We start from the raw sequence: 16,422 nt of genomic DNA on the forward strand, positions 1-16,422 counted from the left end.
TTTTCAGCCAATATTAGAAAATTAAAAATCAGGCCGGGCGCGGTGGCTCACGCCTGTAATCCTAGCTCTGGGAGGCCGAGGCGGGTGGATCGCTCGAGGTCAGGAGTTCGAGACCAGCCTGAGCAAGAGTGAGACCCCGTCTCTACTAAAAATAGAAAGAAATTATCTGGCCAACTAAAAAAATATATATACAAAAAAATTAGCCGGGCATGGTGGCTCATGCCTGTAGTCCCAGCTACTCGGGAGGCTGAGGCAGTAGGATCGCTTAAGCCCAGGAGTTTGAGGTTGCTGTGAGCTAGGCTGATGCCACGGCACTCACTCTAGCCCGGGTAACAAAGTGAGACTCTGTCTCAAAAAAAAAAAAAAAAAAAAAAAAAATCCACCATTACTCCTAGCTCTCAACTTACTTTGGTAATTTAACTAAAGAAAATTTCACCCAATCCTCTTGATTGGGAGGCCTGTCTGTCTTAGATTCTTTCCTCTACATTATTTTTACTTCACCGTTACTTGTTAGCATCCCCTCTTCTGGACCTGGCGTGTGTGCCATATGCGAGGCGTGATGTGGCATGGCATGTATCTCCAACATGCGAAGCAACAATACCTTTCTTTGTTATTCATGAACAGAATGTACCCTTCTAATCCAATATTCCAGTCCCATCTGCTATCCCGTCATGCCTCATTTATTCTAATTCAATCATAGCTATATACCTATACTAAAACCTCCAGTTTCTCATATTCCCCATGATGCTTATATTTGTGTGTAAACAGTTAAGACAGTCATGAGTTTTCCCTTCTGCTTTCCCCCTTAATAGTATATCTGTCTCATCAGAATTTCCTACACAGATGTCCTTGTAATCCTTCGGGAAGTGAATTTTTGGATTCAACTACAGCCCCTTATAGAACATTTATTCATATTAGACTAGTTTACAGCACAATGATACCTCTTTCCGAACCATAAGCTCTCCCTTCAAGTATGAGTTTGGATGGAGTTTAACTGAAAGGAAATATGGTAGAGCAATTAACTTTGCATTTTTTTAAAATAGAGACTTCATTTCTTTCTGTAGTTTCACTTAATGTAAAATTTAGAGAAAATAAGCCTACTGCCTTTGTGTCCTTACTTGTGTGGCAAAACATTTTGAGGAATTATGTTAGCATATTGTGAACATACCCTTGTGTAAAAGTGACAAGAGAGGCTTTCTTTTGGTTCATACTTGATCTTTGTTTTCAAATTATTTTTTGGTATTATGTATTAGATTTTTTGTTGGAACTTGGAACGTGAATGGCCAGTCTCCAGATAGCGGGTTAGAACCTTGGCTGAACTGTGATCCAAATCCTCCTGATATCTACTGCATTGGGTAAAGAACACTTATGGAATTTCCTTTTTGCTATAAGTTTGATGTTAGTCTACATGATGTTTTGCCTTCCCTTTTTAAAAAAACAATTTGGTAAAAACCTACCGTAGATTATATGTGGGAGTTAACTTGTGGATCAAATTTGTGAGATCAGAAACGAAGAGCTGCCTAAAATGGTGTAAGGAAGCACCTAATTTTCTTAAAACCCATAGAAAATTGTATTCTTCATAGCAACTGAGACTCAAGGTCAATTCTAACAGTGACTATTCCTAGAATATAAGGGTAAAGCTCTATGTACTGTTACTGGCAGGTTTTTTGGTTTGGTTTTTGCATAGCCTATGAATATGCTGGTGGGGATTCTTTAGAAAAGAAAGCTACTCGTCCTTACTGATAACCTGGGTGAACGGAGCAGTTCTATAAAATCTCTCTCTCTCTCCCCTTCTTTTCTTTGTCTAATGTCTTGGCAAATGGGACAGGAGGTAGGTAGCCGAAGATAATTATGTGATATGTATAGATCTCACATCCTTTTTTTCCTCAGATTCCAAGAGCTGGACTTGAGCACAGAAGCCTTTTTCTATTTTGAATCTATGAAGGAACAAGAGTGGTCCATGGCTGTAGAGAGAGGTTTGCATTCCAAAGCCAAGTATAAGAAAGTAAGCCGCATTTAATTATCTTTTTAAGTATATGACTAAATAGGACTCACTAGGAGTTATTCCATTATCTATAACTTGGTCCAAAAGAATGGTTTAATTGAATTCTTCCCTGTGTGTAATACATGGATAGGGTAAACCAATCCTTCATCTGTATTTCCTAGGAAAAAAAATTGCCCTAAACTTTCTGATTCTATATTTTCATTTCTTAGGTAGTTTTTAGGAGGAAAAAAGGAATTTTATTATTCTCTTATCAATAATTAGCTCAAAATAATTACATATAAGGTAGCTGTGCAATAAAAATTTAAGATTGAAATTGCTCACTGACACGGTCAGAATTGAATGCTTTACAGAAAAGCAGTATGAAGTATGTGGATGCATAGGGTATGCTTTGGAATCAGAGCAAGAATAGCAGTGGTGTAGAATTTAAACGAGTTCTAAACTTGGTTGTAAGTCGAGAGCAGAGTTGACTTTAGCAAGGTGGGCCAATTTGTTTGTCTTTAGAAGGCATGTGGTAGAAGCATTTGGCTATCAGAAGAGTTATTTTAATTACAGGGCTACCATATTAAGCTCTCTAAAAGGAGTAATGTGAGTAATTTTTCTCTACATCTTTTAACAGTTATATAGGTGATAAAACTCCTGACAATATTACTTCTATCATATAGGTCCCTAATACATATCTTAGACATTTCTAGCTGTAGTTCACAGGTTAAAAATAATTGAAGTAAAAAGGATTGCTGTTTCACAGATTTAAATTTCTTAGAAAATTAGAAATCAGAAACTACAAAAGAGAGGTGGAAAGAACAAGCTAGGAGAGTGGCTTTATTATTTGAACTTTTAATAATGATTAAAAGAAAGGATTTAGAGCTGAGTATACTCACTTTTCCTCAAGGCTTTTAATTCTTACTGGTCAGAGTCAGATTAGAGCTTCCCCAGAGAATTTTGGTTTTGTTTTATGGGCTTCACTGGGAAATGTGGATTCAGATTTGGGCATCGGTATGTCACCTTGATGGAAAATTAGTTGTAGGAAGTTAGATATGTGGCAAAGAGTGGTATTAACATTAACCTTTTATAACTCCCCGGAACTCATAGGTTCAACTAGTCCGTCTTGTTGGGATGATGCTCCTTATATTTGCCAGAAAGGATCAGTATCGACATATCCGTGATGTTGCTACAGAAACAGTTGGAACTGGAGTCATGGGGAAAATGGTGAGTTACTTTGGAAATGAACTTGACTATTATTTATGTCCATGTGAAGTTCAATTCTAGTTGTATATACTAACTGTGAATAATTACTCTTGCTAACAGGGAAACAAAGGTGGAGTAGCTGTGAGATTTGTGTTTCACAACACTACCTTTTGTATCGTCAATTCCCACCTGGCTGCACACGTGGAGGACTTTGAGAGAAGGAATCAAGATTATAAGGACATCTGTGCAAGAATGAGTTTTGTGGTCCCAAATCAGACCCTCCCACAACTGAACATCATGAAACATGAGTGAGTGGTTAACACTCTTGTAGCCTTTGAATAGTGGCTACAGGAGAGTTTGAATAGTGAAGAGATTGAATATGTTGAGAAACTATAGAGCTGCAAAAAGTGAAAGATTACCAGTTAGGGATTGGGGTCTCAAAGAAGAGAGGGTTTTTGAGAAGTAGCAGACTCATTGAAGCAGAGAAATTAGATTTTACATCAGAGGAAAGGTTAGTTGTATTAGTAGGGCATCTAGAATAATGCTGCAGGGGTCTGTCAGTTGGAGTCAGTTTTTGTTGTTTTTTATTATATAATAGAAATGTTCATTTAAATGTAATAAACGATAAAATTAAAAGTAAAAATCCCTCATTCCTTATCCTCTATTCTCCCCAGCCAGTCTCTCTCTCCAAAGGAAACCATTCTTAACAATAGAGTTTATATCCTTCTAGATCTGTGCTGTTCAATATGACAGCCAGCAGCCATATGTGGCTATTGGGCACTTGAAAGTGGCTAGTCCAAACTGAGATATGCTATACTCGTAAGCTATATACTGAATTTCAAAGACTTTTAATAGGGAAAAATTTTAAATATCTCGATTTTTAAAATATTGATCACATGTTGAAATGAAAATAATTTGGATATACTGGTTAAAATGAAATTTATTGTTAGTTACTTTCACTTGTTTTTACTTTTTAAACTCAGCTACTAGAAAATTTCAAATTATATTGATGTGCATTATATATAATACTGTTGAACAGTGCTGTTCTAGACTTTTCTCCATGCACATACAAACACACACTTGTATAGGACTCTATTATGCTATTTATTGTGGATCTCTTTCCAAGCCAGTATATGTAGATCTGCATTATTCCTTTTAATGGCTGTGCTTATTACAAATAGGGGTAGCAGAGAGAGGTCAGTGAAGAATGGGACTTAAAAACTATAGAAGCAGAAATCTATTGAGGATGGATTGAGTGGTGGTAGAAAATGATTAGTTGTAAAGAAAGTAATACTGGTCATTGAAATTCTGAGAGGTTGATTTGAAATAAGTGGTTTGAGATGGGAATTAGTAGGAAAGCAACAGATAATTTAGGGGTATTAGGATCAATAGAGAGTAGGGTAATTGAGGAAAGTAGGGAAGGGTAGTGATATTGGACTATTTCCACATTGTCTCAACGATTAGGAACATGTAGAATTCTGTTTCACAGTGGTAAAGTCAAGGCCTTGAAATTTATGGACATGAAGTTGCCCTGAAATTCCATAAATTTATGTCCCTAGGATTCCACAAATTTCATGTTGCATTTGAGAATGGCAGAGTGACCCACTGGGAACTTGAGATAGCTCAAAGGAGAATCCATTTTGATGTGGTAATTTCATGGTCTTCCTTTGTGGGACTCTCAGCATATTTAGGTGCCTGTAGCTATAATTGGGAGCTGAGAATCCCAACATGCCAGGCTCTTCCTGCCTGGAACTTGGACTACAGATTTTGGGAAAGGGTAGACAGATTGGCTACACTGGAGAGCCCTGAATCTACTTTTCCTAGTGGGCCCTGCTTGGGAGAGTTGCTATATGCAGAGCATGCAGACCTTAGCGGAGAGCCGGCAGAACCTCTGGGCTCTGAGAGGGAGAAAACATTCAGATTCTCTTCCCCTAGAGACCTGGCAAGCAGCCAGGCAAAATTTTGAAGCTAGTCCAGCAAATAAACTGCATGCTTCTCAGTCCATTAACTCCTTGGCTTCTGAATCCCGTACATATATTTTGTTTCCTCTTTTCATTCTTCACGTATGGAGTACCTATTCTCCCACCTATTTTATTTCATTGTTTCTCTGAGATGTTGATAAAACTTGCCCCAAAAGGATTAAGTTACTGCTTTAAAACACTTGTCGGATAGTGGTGAATGAACCCTTATCAATAATCTACCTATTTTTCTTCTATCCTTTTCTCACTGTTTTTATGCTAATTACTGCTACTTCTGTTTATGTATTTCTTGATCCTCAGCGTTGTCATTTGGTTGGGAGATTTGAATTACAGACTTTGCATGCCTGATGCCAATGAGGTGAAAAGTCTCATTAATAAGAATGACCTTCAGAGACTCTTGAAATTTGACCAGGTAAGTAAAGTTTTGTTTTATGGGAACTTTCATAGATAAGCAGATGAGATTGTTAGGGTTATGAGGTGGACACATGGGAGGCATGTCTTACTTACTCTAGGAAGAGATGGAAACGTCTTATTGTCTTCTGAAAACAGCGTGACCAGTGATGCATTGACTACATACAAGATTTATAGTGCTTTTATTAAGTGCTTGGATGAGAAGAGGTGAGATAACATTAGTGATAAAAAAATCAATAAAACATTTGGTAAGTCTTTATCAAGAAGAGATTTCAGAGACTTGTATAAATGAATTGGTGAATGGGTGGGGTTAATTGGAGAACACTTCCTGGAGGAAGTGGGCCTTTTCTGCTATGTTGATGTGGTTTGGCAGATGGAACAGGGAAAACTGTTCTGTGATTATTTGGCAGGCTGAGCAACAGCTTGGAGGTAAAAGAGGGAGGCCCCGTGAGGGGGAGGGGGATTGGGAAGCACAGAAAAGAAGTCTGTCTGGGATGAAGAGCATAGGCTATGGGCTAATGGGAATTGGTTGATAAGTTGGAGCAAGCTGGTATATAGCTGTTAATGTTAAAACTTGTGGAAAAACTTTGATTCCATAACATTTATATAAAACCTGATAGGAACCTATATTTGAGGCAGTAAATTTGTCTCAGAACCTGGCATTGGACTTGAATTTTTACTTCAACATGTGGATACTGGCTGCTAAAAGAAAATGTTTTGACTTAATTTGAACGTCTTTAAATCTTTATGAGAGCCTTTTTGACCCTCAGACATGGTCAGAATTCAAGTATCTTGCAGTAGAATTATTTTTGAGTGAGCCTTTCTTGGCGGTGTCTACCTTCACATTGTGGTTGGCTGGCTGATTTCTTTGCCTTTCTTTTTCTATCCTGCCTCCAAAAGGGGTACAGTTGGAATAAATTCTGAATCTTATGTAACTCTGGTAAAATACTTGAGTGAGGATAACTTTCAAAACAATTTGTAACTGTTCACTGAATTTGGTTTATGGAATTATCCGTCCAACATTTGTGTGCTTTTTTTGTTTTTAAATGAAAATTGTGCTGGATGATTCCCTCCCAGCTCCAAGGAACTTATGATTATTCAGATTTCATTTTTCCATTTTATCCCTGACCACTATAGCAATAAAAAACTTAATGATGTGCTATTAACAAGCATCCTGTCTGATGGTATGTTTAGATGCTGTAGGAATGCTGGGATTTAATTCATAAGGCACAGAAATTTTATGTGTATACTCTCACAGTTGTAAAGGCTATAGAACTGGATACTTAGGAATGGGGAAGTGGCTAATCAACTTGATTGTCAGTTATATTAAGATGGTGTTACCCTGCTTATGTGATGTTTCTTTCTATCTGTAGCTAAATATTCAGCGCACGCAGAAAAGAGCTTTTGTTGACTTCAATGAAGGGGAAATCAAGTTTATCCCCACTTATAAGTATGACTCTAAAACAGACCGGTGGGATTCCAGGTAAAGGAATAAGAACTTTCTCACAGAATAGGTTAAGACTTGATCTTCTTTCTTTCTTTCTTTCCATATTGATTGATAAGGGGCCAGGAATTTTAGGTCATGCCATAAGCAGATATGGAAACCTAATGGCTCAGTACTATTACAGAAGAGTTTTTCCTTCATGTGTACTCAAAGGTGAGCCTATCTTAGGAAAGTACTGCTTATACGTCAGGGCTGTTGAAGTTTTATGAGCTGCCTGCAATGCCTTGTTTCTCTCGCCTCAGCAGACTCGCTTAAATTTTTGCCTTCCTGATCTTTCTTACCTATTGCCCTGTTCTGTCTCTTTTTTCCAAACTGCTTCTCACTATTTAACTCAGGCTAGCAGAAGATGAAAGGAAAGAGCCATGAAAGGTTCTTCTAGCACAGTAGCTCTCAATCCTGAGAACACACTAGAATCTCTTGGGAAGCTTTTAAAAATATTGATGCTGAGACCCCACATCTGCCACTGCTGGAGAACACTGAGAACTGCTGTTTCGTAGGCCCTTTGATTTCCTAATCACCCCAGTAAAGTGCTCCTGTCACTAAGTTCTTGGTAACTATTAATATTTGTCCTCTACCTGATATGCATTTGTTTCTTATGGTTTCCTAGCTGGCTGAGCACAGAAACTGGAAAGAGAAAGAACCCCACGGCATATTCAGCTGCTTCAGACTCTGAGAGCACTGGGGTGGGGAGTAGTCTGTCTGTATTCCTGTGCTCTGAGGGAGCTGGTCAGCAAGTGAAAAGTGACACTGCTAGATCTTGTGCACTTTGCCTTGTTTCTTTCACTCACCTGACTTGAGAATCAACTGAAGAGCTACTGATAAGAAATATTTGTGTCACCTGGATCAGGTGTACAAGGTGTTGCTTATTTTAATAGAATGATGAATAGGGTTTTTTTCCCTACCCTTGGTATTCTATGGGCTATTTTCTCAGACTCGCCATGCTTAGATGTTAGTTAATCTCTTTTAGAAGAAGGCTAGACTGGTCTCTAAAAGTCCAGGCTTAAAGGAGAAATCTCTACTGTTATTCCTCTCCAGAGATTAAGTCCAGTCTAGGAATAGAGGATTGGAGTTTTAGACTTGATTAGTTATCTATCTATTGTGAAGTGTCATTGAAGTTCATGGAGCAAAGAGAAAGGAAGTGTTCAGAATATCATCCTGACCTTCTGAGGATATTTTAAGAAGGTACTATTACATTTTCCCCTGTGGTGACATTGTTGAAGATGTAATCCTAATCTGAGGAGAACTGTTTATTCATTCATTAGATAGCTATTCATTGAGCACCAGCTTTGCACCAGATACCGTGCTGGGTACTAGGAGTTCAGTGGGGACTGTAGGCCCTTCACAGAGCTTGCAATATAGTGGGTAAGGAGAAGTACACAGTTCTTCGGGAGCATATAACAGGAGGGCCTAACTCAGGTCTAAACCAGTGTGGTAGGTTCTTGTGTGGTATGTTTTCTTTATAACTCATTTCTTTATTTTCAGCGGAAAATGTCGAGTTCCAGCCTGGTGTGACCGAATTCTTTGGAGAGGAACAAATGTTAATCAACTTAATTATCGGAGTCACATGGAACTGAAAACCAGTGACCACAAGCCTGTTAGCGCCCTCTTCCATATTGGGGTAAACACTTGTTTGTTCATTCGTTTGTGTGTTAAATATCTATTACTAGAGCATTATTTAGACTCAGAACAGACTGGTAATTCAGTGAGCCATAAATGTCCCATAACCAAATAATCATTTGCAGTGTTGAGAAATTGCTGCCCTCAGTCTTCCCAAATGCTGATCATATAGCTCTTAACACTCCAGGCCTTTTAGTGATACAGATGTTTCTCATGGTACATTGTGAGTGGGTGGTAACCTGAGCTGCTTAAAGTCAGTATGCCTAAGGAAGCATTAAAAGCTAGATTTGAAAGGATGAACACCTTTCATCAGACAAACGGTAAGGAAAGGAAGCACAGAGAGAAAAGGGGGTGGGGGTTCTGGGTGGAGGGGTGAGGACAGCAGGAACAAAGGCACAGACTGACCAGAATACAACCAAATCTGTATATTACCTTAAGTGGTGTAGTGTCATCCCTACTATAATGAAGTCTTCTTGTCCAGGAGCATAGGTTTTCTTTTTTTCTTTAATTCTATTGAATCCTGGACTGAATTAATAACCAGTTATTTAATTTTTTGTCTCTATTATGAATAAAATCTTACCCACTGTATTTTAACTATGTGTTATTAGCATGCAGGTTATATCTTATATTAATAATCTTGCTGGTTTAATTTATTGCAGTCAGTACATTTAGGTTATTTCATGCAGATTTTCCAGACATATGGTGATGTAATCTGTCAGAACATATATAGTGAGGTGCTTAATAGGATTGACTTAGTAGGAGACTTTTTGGATTTGCATCCTAGCTCAACCACTTTCTAACTGTGCAATCACGGACAATTTATGTAATATCCCTGTGCCTCGCTTTCCTCCTCTATAAAATGTGGGTAGTAACACTGCCTACTTATGAGGATTAATGAGTTTGAACATGTGAAGAGCATAGTAGAATAGGTTTCTTTCCCCTATGTGTATGTTGATATTTTTGGCTACTGAGATAGGTATCACCAACATGTCTTATCCTGCTCCTATTTTAAAGAAGAATGACTTTGGGGCTTTTCATTTAAGAACAAAATTAGTTCTTGGTCTTAGAATAGATTTTAAATTTTATCAAGACAATCTTGGCTTCACTTTTGAACATTTTGAAATTTTAAAATAATAATGATCAATAAGAGTAAGAATTCCTCAGATAGCAGCTAGTAGCTGTGTGCCAGGGACTGTGCTAGGCAATTTGCACACATCTCATTTACTTCTCACAACACTTTGAGTTAAATGTAGTTGACCCTTGAACGACACGGGTCTGAACTGCACAGTTCCACTTATATACAGACTTTTTTCAACCAAACACAGATAGAAAATACAATATTCACAGGATACAAAACCCAAGTATGACGAGGGCTGACTTTTTCTATCCTTGGGTTCCACAGAGCCAACTGTGAGACTTGAGTATGTGCGGATTTGGTTATATGCAGGCAGTCCTGGAACCAGTCCCCGGTGTATACTGAGGGACAACTGTATTTCCCATTTAACAGATTAGCAGGTGGAGAACCAGCGAGTTTAAATAACTTCTTTAAGAGCATTAAACCAGAAGGAGAGCTGAGATTCAAATCTTAACTCTTCTTAACTCCCAACCCTATGCTCTTTCCATTACCCCAGAGTGCCTCTGTAGTTCTAAAGTACTTATTGACTAAATATACCTTTAGATACTACTTACAGCCCATCTAATTTCTAGTTTGTACATGGGGGCTGTCCTCTTTTTTTCATTTGATTCTCTTAACCCATTTTAAGGGGACTGAAACACTAACCTCTTTGGTTTATCAGCTATACTTGGCTTTTTTTTTTTTTGTATTTCTTTTCAGAATCTTGGAATATTTTTAATACTCCATACACATTAATCCAGAACTCCCAGTGGGATATTTAAAACTTTTCCAGGCTTCCTGTATATTTTTGTGTATCTCTTAATAAAGATTTATCTGTCTGGTATTTAATGATTTTTAAATTGTACATCAATTCAAAAGTGCTTTTTCTTTAAAATAAAAAAATCAAAAGCAGAATTTACAGATAAGGCTGAAGTTCTTTAATCCTTGTTCTGTCTCCTACTCTCAACTTTGCCTAAACCACCACTCCCCAGCCAGGCCACTACCCTTATGAGTTTATATCTTGCTATACCAGCGCTATCCAATAGAGCTTTCTGTGATGATGGAAATGTCCTATATCTGTGCTGTCCAGTCTAGTAGCTACTAGCTGCAGGTTGCTATTTAGCGCTCCAAGTGTGGCTAGTGTGACTGAGAATGGATTTTTAATTGTGTTCAATTTGAAGTAATTTAAATTTAAATGTTCCTGTGTGGCTAGTTGCTGTCGTATTAGGCAGTTCTCAACCTTTGCATGTGCTTTTCTGTTTACCCATAGACAAAATATTGTTTTGTATGTAAGTGTGTATATGTCATAAATGGTCTCATATATATTTGTTGGTCTGCGACTTGCATTTGTTTAAATTCAGTGGTGTTCTTGGAGCGCTATCCATATTATTACATGAAGATCTAGCTCATTAATACTTTTTTATGAATTCCTAATTTTGTCAGTAATTTCCTTTTCTAAAATGGATATATCAGGTGGTGAAATTCTTTGGGGTTTTTCCCCCCCTCATTATCCTTGATGTGCCATAAGTGCTGTGATCATAATAACCCACTGAGGAAAGGTTTGATTTGATTGAGTAACCACTCCATATTTTGGACTCTGGGCATGCTATGATTAACGGCTTTAAAAACCACATTACATTTTCACCACCATTGGCACCAATGACTGTTAACAAAGGAGCCAAGTGCACCATGGCCAATTAATTTCAAAAGACTTGCTGTGGGCTGGCTGAGATTAAGCTGAGATAGAGTTTCACCCCTGCATTTGGTACTGTGATCTGCTGCATTGGTTCTCAGACTTCAGTGGACATAAGAATTGCCTAGAGAGCTTTTAAAAAAGTATAGATGCATGGGCCCCTCCCCTGGAGATTGTGATTAATAGGCCCAGGCAGCTGTGCTTTTAAGACATACTGGAGTTTATTCTATCATATACCTAGTATTTTGGAAAGGGTCTTAACACAAGCAGTCCATAAGTCACCTTCAGTATTAACTATGACAGTGAGCAAGTTTGTCGATCTTTTATATCTTGATGTTCTCAATTATCAGAAAAAAAAATCTCTTGCTGTGGTAGCCTTGTAGGTTGTGAAAATAAAAAGACATGTATAAAATACATTTGGAAATAAAAAGTCACAAAATTTTGTGAAAGTATAAAATTCATCTTAACCTAACACTATAGTATGGACCCTGCTGACACTAAAATAATTGCTTATTTTAGTTCTTGAGTATTATGGTTCAAATATGTGAAAGTCTGAGATACTTGATTCAGCTTTGATGTTATTATTTTCCACATCTGTTTATAACCTTTGCAGCATATATTAATCTTTTTATTTTTTATTTTATTTATTTATTTATTTATTTTGAGACAGAGTCTCACTGTGTTGCCCGGGCTAGAGTGAGTGCCGTGGCGTCAGCCTAGCTCACAGCAACCTCAAACTCCTGGGCTAGCGATCCTACTGCCTCAGCCTCCCCAGTAGCTGGGACTACAGGCATGCGCCACCATATCCAGCTAATTTTTTTCTATATATATATTTTAGTTGGCCAGATAATTTCTTTCTATTTTATTAGTAGAGACGGGGTCTCGCTCTTGCTGAGGCTAGTCTCGAACTCCTGACCTCGAGCAATCCACCCGCCTCGGCCTCCCAGAGTGCTAGGATTATAGGCATGAGCCACTGCGCCCGGCCTATCTTTTTATTTTTTTAACATGGATTTTTCTGAAGTTTTCTATTCTAAGAAAGAAACTAATGTCCCATGTTAAAATTCTTTGTTAATTATGTTAATCTTTGGCATCAGTTTTATGGACTTCTAATATTAAAAAACAGCAATACCAGGAAGCTGAAAGTGCTTTGTCAGGTGGGAAATTTTTTGATCTATTCATTGAGACGATTTGTTTGTCTGTTGTCATGGTTTTACTCTACTCTAGGACATTTTGTGTCAGCTGTTTTCTCAAATGGCCATAGGTTCCATTTAGTAACATGCCTTTGCTATTATATAATCTGAGCAATGATAGTATGATTCTTGGCATTGTGCCTAGCAGCTAATAGAGTTAAATGCTTTAATCATATTTTCTGCTGTTTCACTATTTTATGATGATTATTAGAAATAGTACTGGGTATGTTTTGACACTCATTTTTTGCAATGCAAGAAATCATTTTTACCACAACCATCACATTCTGTCCACCACCAAATGACTTAACAATGGAGCACAAAAATATTCTTTTTTTTTTTTTTTTTGTGACAGGGTCTCACTCTGTCACCTGGGCTAGAGTGTAGTGGCATCATCATAGCTCACTGAAACCTCAAATTCCTGGGCTCTAGCGATCCTCCTGCCTCAGCCTTCTGAGTAGCTGGGATTACAGGTGCATACCACCACACCCAGCTAAGTTTTCTATTTTTAGTAGAGACGGGGTCTCCCTCTTGCTCAGACTGGTCTCAAACTTCTAAGCTCAAGCAATCTTCACTCCTCGGCCTCCCAGAGTGCTAGGATTACAGGCATAAGCCACCGTGCCTGGCCTTGCCAAGCTTCTTAACATAGAAGTTTAACTTTTCCAGGAAGTTAGCCAGTTAACCTTAACTTTACCTTAAAGTATGTGCTTCTGTAATTCTTTGTTCAATTTATGTGTGTTTTACTGACCTTTTAAAAAATTTTTAGAGACCCTTAGAGATACAGAAATTGAGAACACATAAAACTAAAATAAGGTTTCTTTCAGGTGAAAGTTGTGGATGAAGTGAGATATCAGAAAGTATTTGAGGATGTTGTTTGCACTACAGTTTATTTTAAAGGATTGCTGTAATGACCAGTTTTAAATTGTTAGGTAATGTCAAAGTGAGATGAGCTAGGATCACATAAGACTGAAAGGAGAGTTCATTTCCTTTCAGGTGAAGGTTGTGGATGAACGGAGGTATCGGAAAGTCTTTGAAGACATTGTACGCATCATGGACAGAATGGAAAATGACTTCCTTCCTTCTTTAGAACTGAGCAGGAGGGAGGTAAGCAAAAATACCTGGCCTCTCCATTCACTGCCCATTGTGGTTAGCACAGAGGAAACCATGGTATTTAGAAATGGCAACATGGCAAAGTGGTTAAGACAGTGTGTGTTGGAGTCAAACTGCCTCCATTCCAGTCCCAGCACTGCCATTTATTTAGTAGATGCTTGGCCACAGGCAAGGGTCTTACCCTGTCAGAGCTGCAGTTCCCTTTTCTGGATTAAGGGACGGTTGTAAAGATTATGTGAGTCAATACATGTGAAGCTCTCAGAATGGTGCCTGGCACATAGTAAGCTCTCATTCGTTAGCTGCACTTATTTAATTTTTCAGAGTTGCTAGTTAATTTATATCTCAGAAACCAGGACTTGGTCACAGGATGAATGCCCTGGACCAAGGTCGGGTTACCCTCTTAGGATGCCAGGAATAATCAGAATAGCCTAGAGAAGTAGGGAGAGCCACCTAACTCCTTCTCTGCTGGTATGAGTATAATAATATATGCAAGTGGATAGTGTGAAGTTGGCTCAGGTGGTGAATGCATATGGCAGTTGCACACCTGGTTAATAATTACCTTATTCTTCATATCCTCTATGGAATAATACAACTGACTTACTTCCCCTACTAGTGATGCATGTTTGTGTCTGTCTGTTACTCCCCAGTTTGTGTTTGAGAATGTGAAGTTTCGGCAACTACAAAAGGAGAAGTTCCAGATCAGCAACAATGGACAGGTTCCCTGCCATTTTTCTTTCATCCCTAAGCTTAATGACAGCCAGTACTGCAAGCCATGGCTTCGGGCTGAACCTTTTGAGGGCTACTTGGAGCCAAGTGAGTTTTCCCTTTACCATTGTCTCTGCTGGCGATGTACCATCTCTTCATGACTCCCATCCCTTTGGTTTAACTTCCTGTTTTCTAACCATATGTCTCTTACCTTCACTGTCATTATTTTGGTGACACTTCTTTTGTGAGCCCAATCTCTTCCCCTTTGTTCCTTAATGATTTTTTAGAGGACACTTGTTGTGTCGGTCATACCCTTTTTGCTTTTCCACTGGAAGTTTCTCTACTACCATGTATCATCTCTTACGTTTCAGATGAGACAGTGGACATTTCTCTTGATGTATATGTCAGCAAAGACTCTGTGACCATCCTGAACTCTGGGGAAGATAAGATTGAAGATATTCTTGTCCTTCACCTGGATCGAGGCAAAGATTACTTCTTAACCATCAGTGGAAATTACCTCCCAAGTTGTTTTGGTACATCCCTAGAGGCTTTGTGCCGAATGAAAAGACCAATTCGGGAAGTTCCTGTTACCAAACTCATAGACTTGGTAAGAAACATCCTAAGACATAAACCTCCTTTACATATAATTTTCACAATACTTACATGATGTCCTCATTATCTCTGTGCTTTCTCTCTTTTGTGGGGCAGGGAGGAGGCTGTCAGATAAGAAAAAAGAATGTCACTTTACTCTAGCACTGCTTTGATTAGATTAAGCCTAAGAGGAAAGAGGAGAGACTAATCTGTAGTTGGCTCTTGTCAGGACTATAATAGATAATACTAAGCTCACCAAATAAGATTAACAACTCCTTTTTCAAAGATATAATGCTTATTTGTTAAGCTCTTCATGCTCTCAAGTCACTTTTGTATAAATTAGCATGTATGTCGGGTACAATAAGTGGGGCAGGCAGTATTATCCTCATTAAGCATATGAGAAAACTGAGGCACAGAGACATTAACTTGCCCAAAGTCAAATACCATAAGTTAGTGACAAATCTGTCACCCAGATTTTCTGATTTACAGTCTAGTATTCCTCACTATACTACATTATATCTAATCAAAGTAAAACTTGGCTGCTTAGGGAAGCACAGATCTATGATGGAACCTTGGAGTCCCTGCATCAGACTCCACAGGGATGCTTATTAGAAATACAGGTTCCTCTCCCCTCACCTCTGTCAATGGAATCAGAATCTCAGGGTGTGGAGCCTAGGAATCTGCATTTTATCAGCGTCACCGATAATTATCATGTATATTGACATTTGATACTTATTTAATATGATTCACTTAAGAAAAAGGAAAGGATGATTTTCCCGCCCCTCCCCCAAGTCAAGCTATAATATCAATGTTCTTATCTTAGGAAGGAAGTAGTGCTTATTATCTTCAGTAACATAAATTGATTTAGTAACAAGTTCATCTTATTAAGAGCTTTTTTTCAGGCTGGGCATGGTGGCTCATGCCTGTAATCCCAGCACTTTGGGAGGCCCAGGTGGGAGGAGTTTGAGACCAGCCTGGGCAACATAGCAAGACCCCCATCTTTACAGAAAATAAAAATTTAAGAAAGGAACTTTTCTTCTAAATGAAAATATTGTTGGATTTGTATGCAAATTTCTTTGGGCTATAGAAGTATATTCTTGGTCTTTTACCAAAGAAAATTAGGTGAAGTGGGAGCCATGCGCTATCATTACCATTGATACTGATATTGTTCCTTTTGGCCTAGCCAGAGCAAGTGATTGTAACATCTAGCAAAGAGGACTAGACCAACAGGCAGGCTACTGGCTTGTCTGAGTGTGATCTGATCTGTTGCCATGGAATTGCTTTAGCTGTGACTCAGATAGCAGATTAAAACACTTAAGTC

The 16,422-nt window shown here is 38.4% G+C and overlaps 1 protein-coding gene across 2 annotated transcripts in view; it reads left to right on the plus strand.

Annotated features, from left to right (window-relative positions):
* OCRL (OCRL inositol polyphosphate-5-phosphatase) overlaps nucleotides 1-16,422 on the plus strand; it is a 47,706-nt gene that overhangs the window by 16,137 nt on the left and 15,147 nt on the right. For both annotated transcript variants that reach the window (XM_045537990.1, XM_045537991.1), the window contains exons 9-18: nucleotides 1,254-1,355; nucleotides 1,891-2,005; nucleotides 3,095-3,211; nucleotides 3,311-3,498; nucleotides 5,470-5,581; nucleotides 6,954-7,063; nucleotides 8,567-8,702; nucleotides 13,689-13,799; nucleotides 14,453-14,618; nucleotides 14,882-15,117. In XM_045537990.1, coding sequence (XP_045393946.1) covers nucleotides 1,254-1,355; nucleotides 1,891-2,005; nucleotides 3,095-3,211; nucleotides 3,311-3,498; nucleotides 5,470-5,581; nucleotides 6,954-7,063; nucleotides 8,567-8,702; nucleotides 13,689-13,799; nucleotides 14,453-14,618; nucleotides 14,882-15,117 — 1,393 coding nt within the window. The remainder of the gene's footprint in view (nucleotides 1-1,253; nucleotides 1,356-1,890; nucleotides 2,006-3,094; nucleotides 3,212-3,310; nucleotides 3,499-5,469; nucleotides 5,582-6,953; nucleotides 7,064-8,566; nucleotides 8,703-13,688; nucleotides 13,800-14,452; nucleotides 14,619-14,881; nucleotides 15,118-16,422) is intronic.

This window comes from Lemur catta, chromosome X, assembly GCF_020740605.2.
Source record: "Lemur catta isolate mLemCat1 chromosome X, mLemCat1.pri, whole genome shotgun sequence".
Lineage (NCBI taxonomy): Eukaryota > Metazoa > Chordata > Mammalia > Primates > Lemuridae > Lemur > Lemur catta.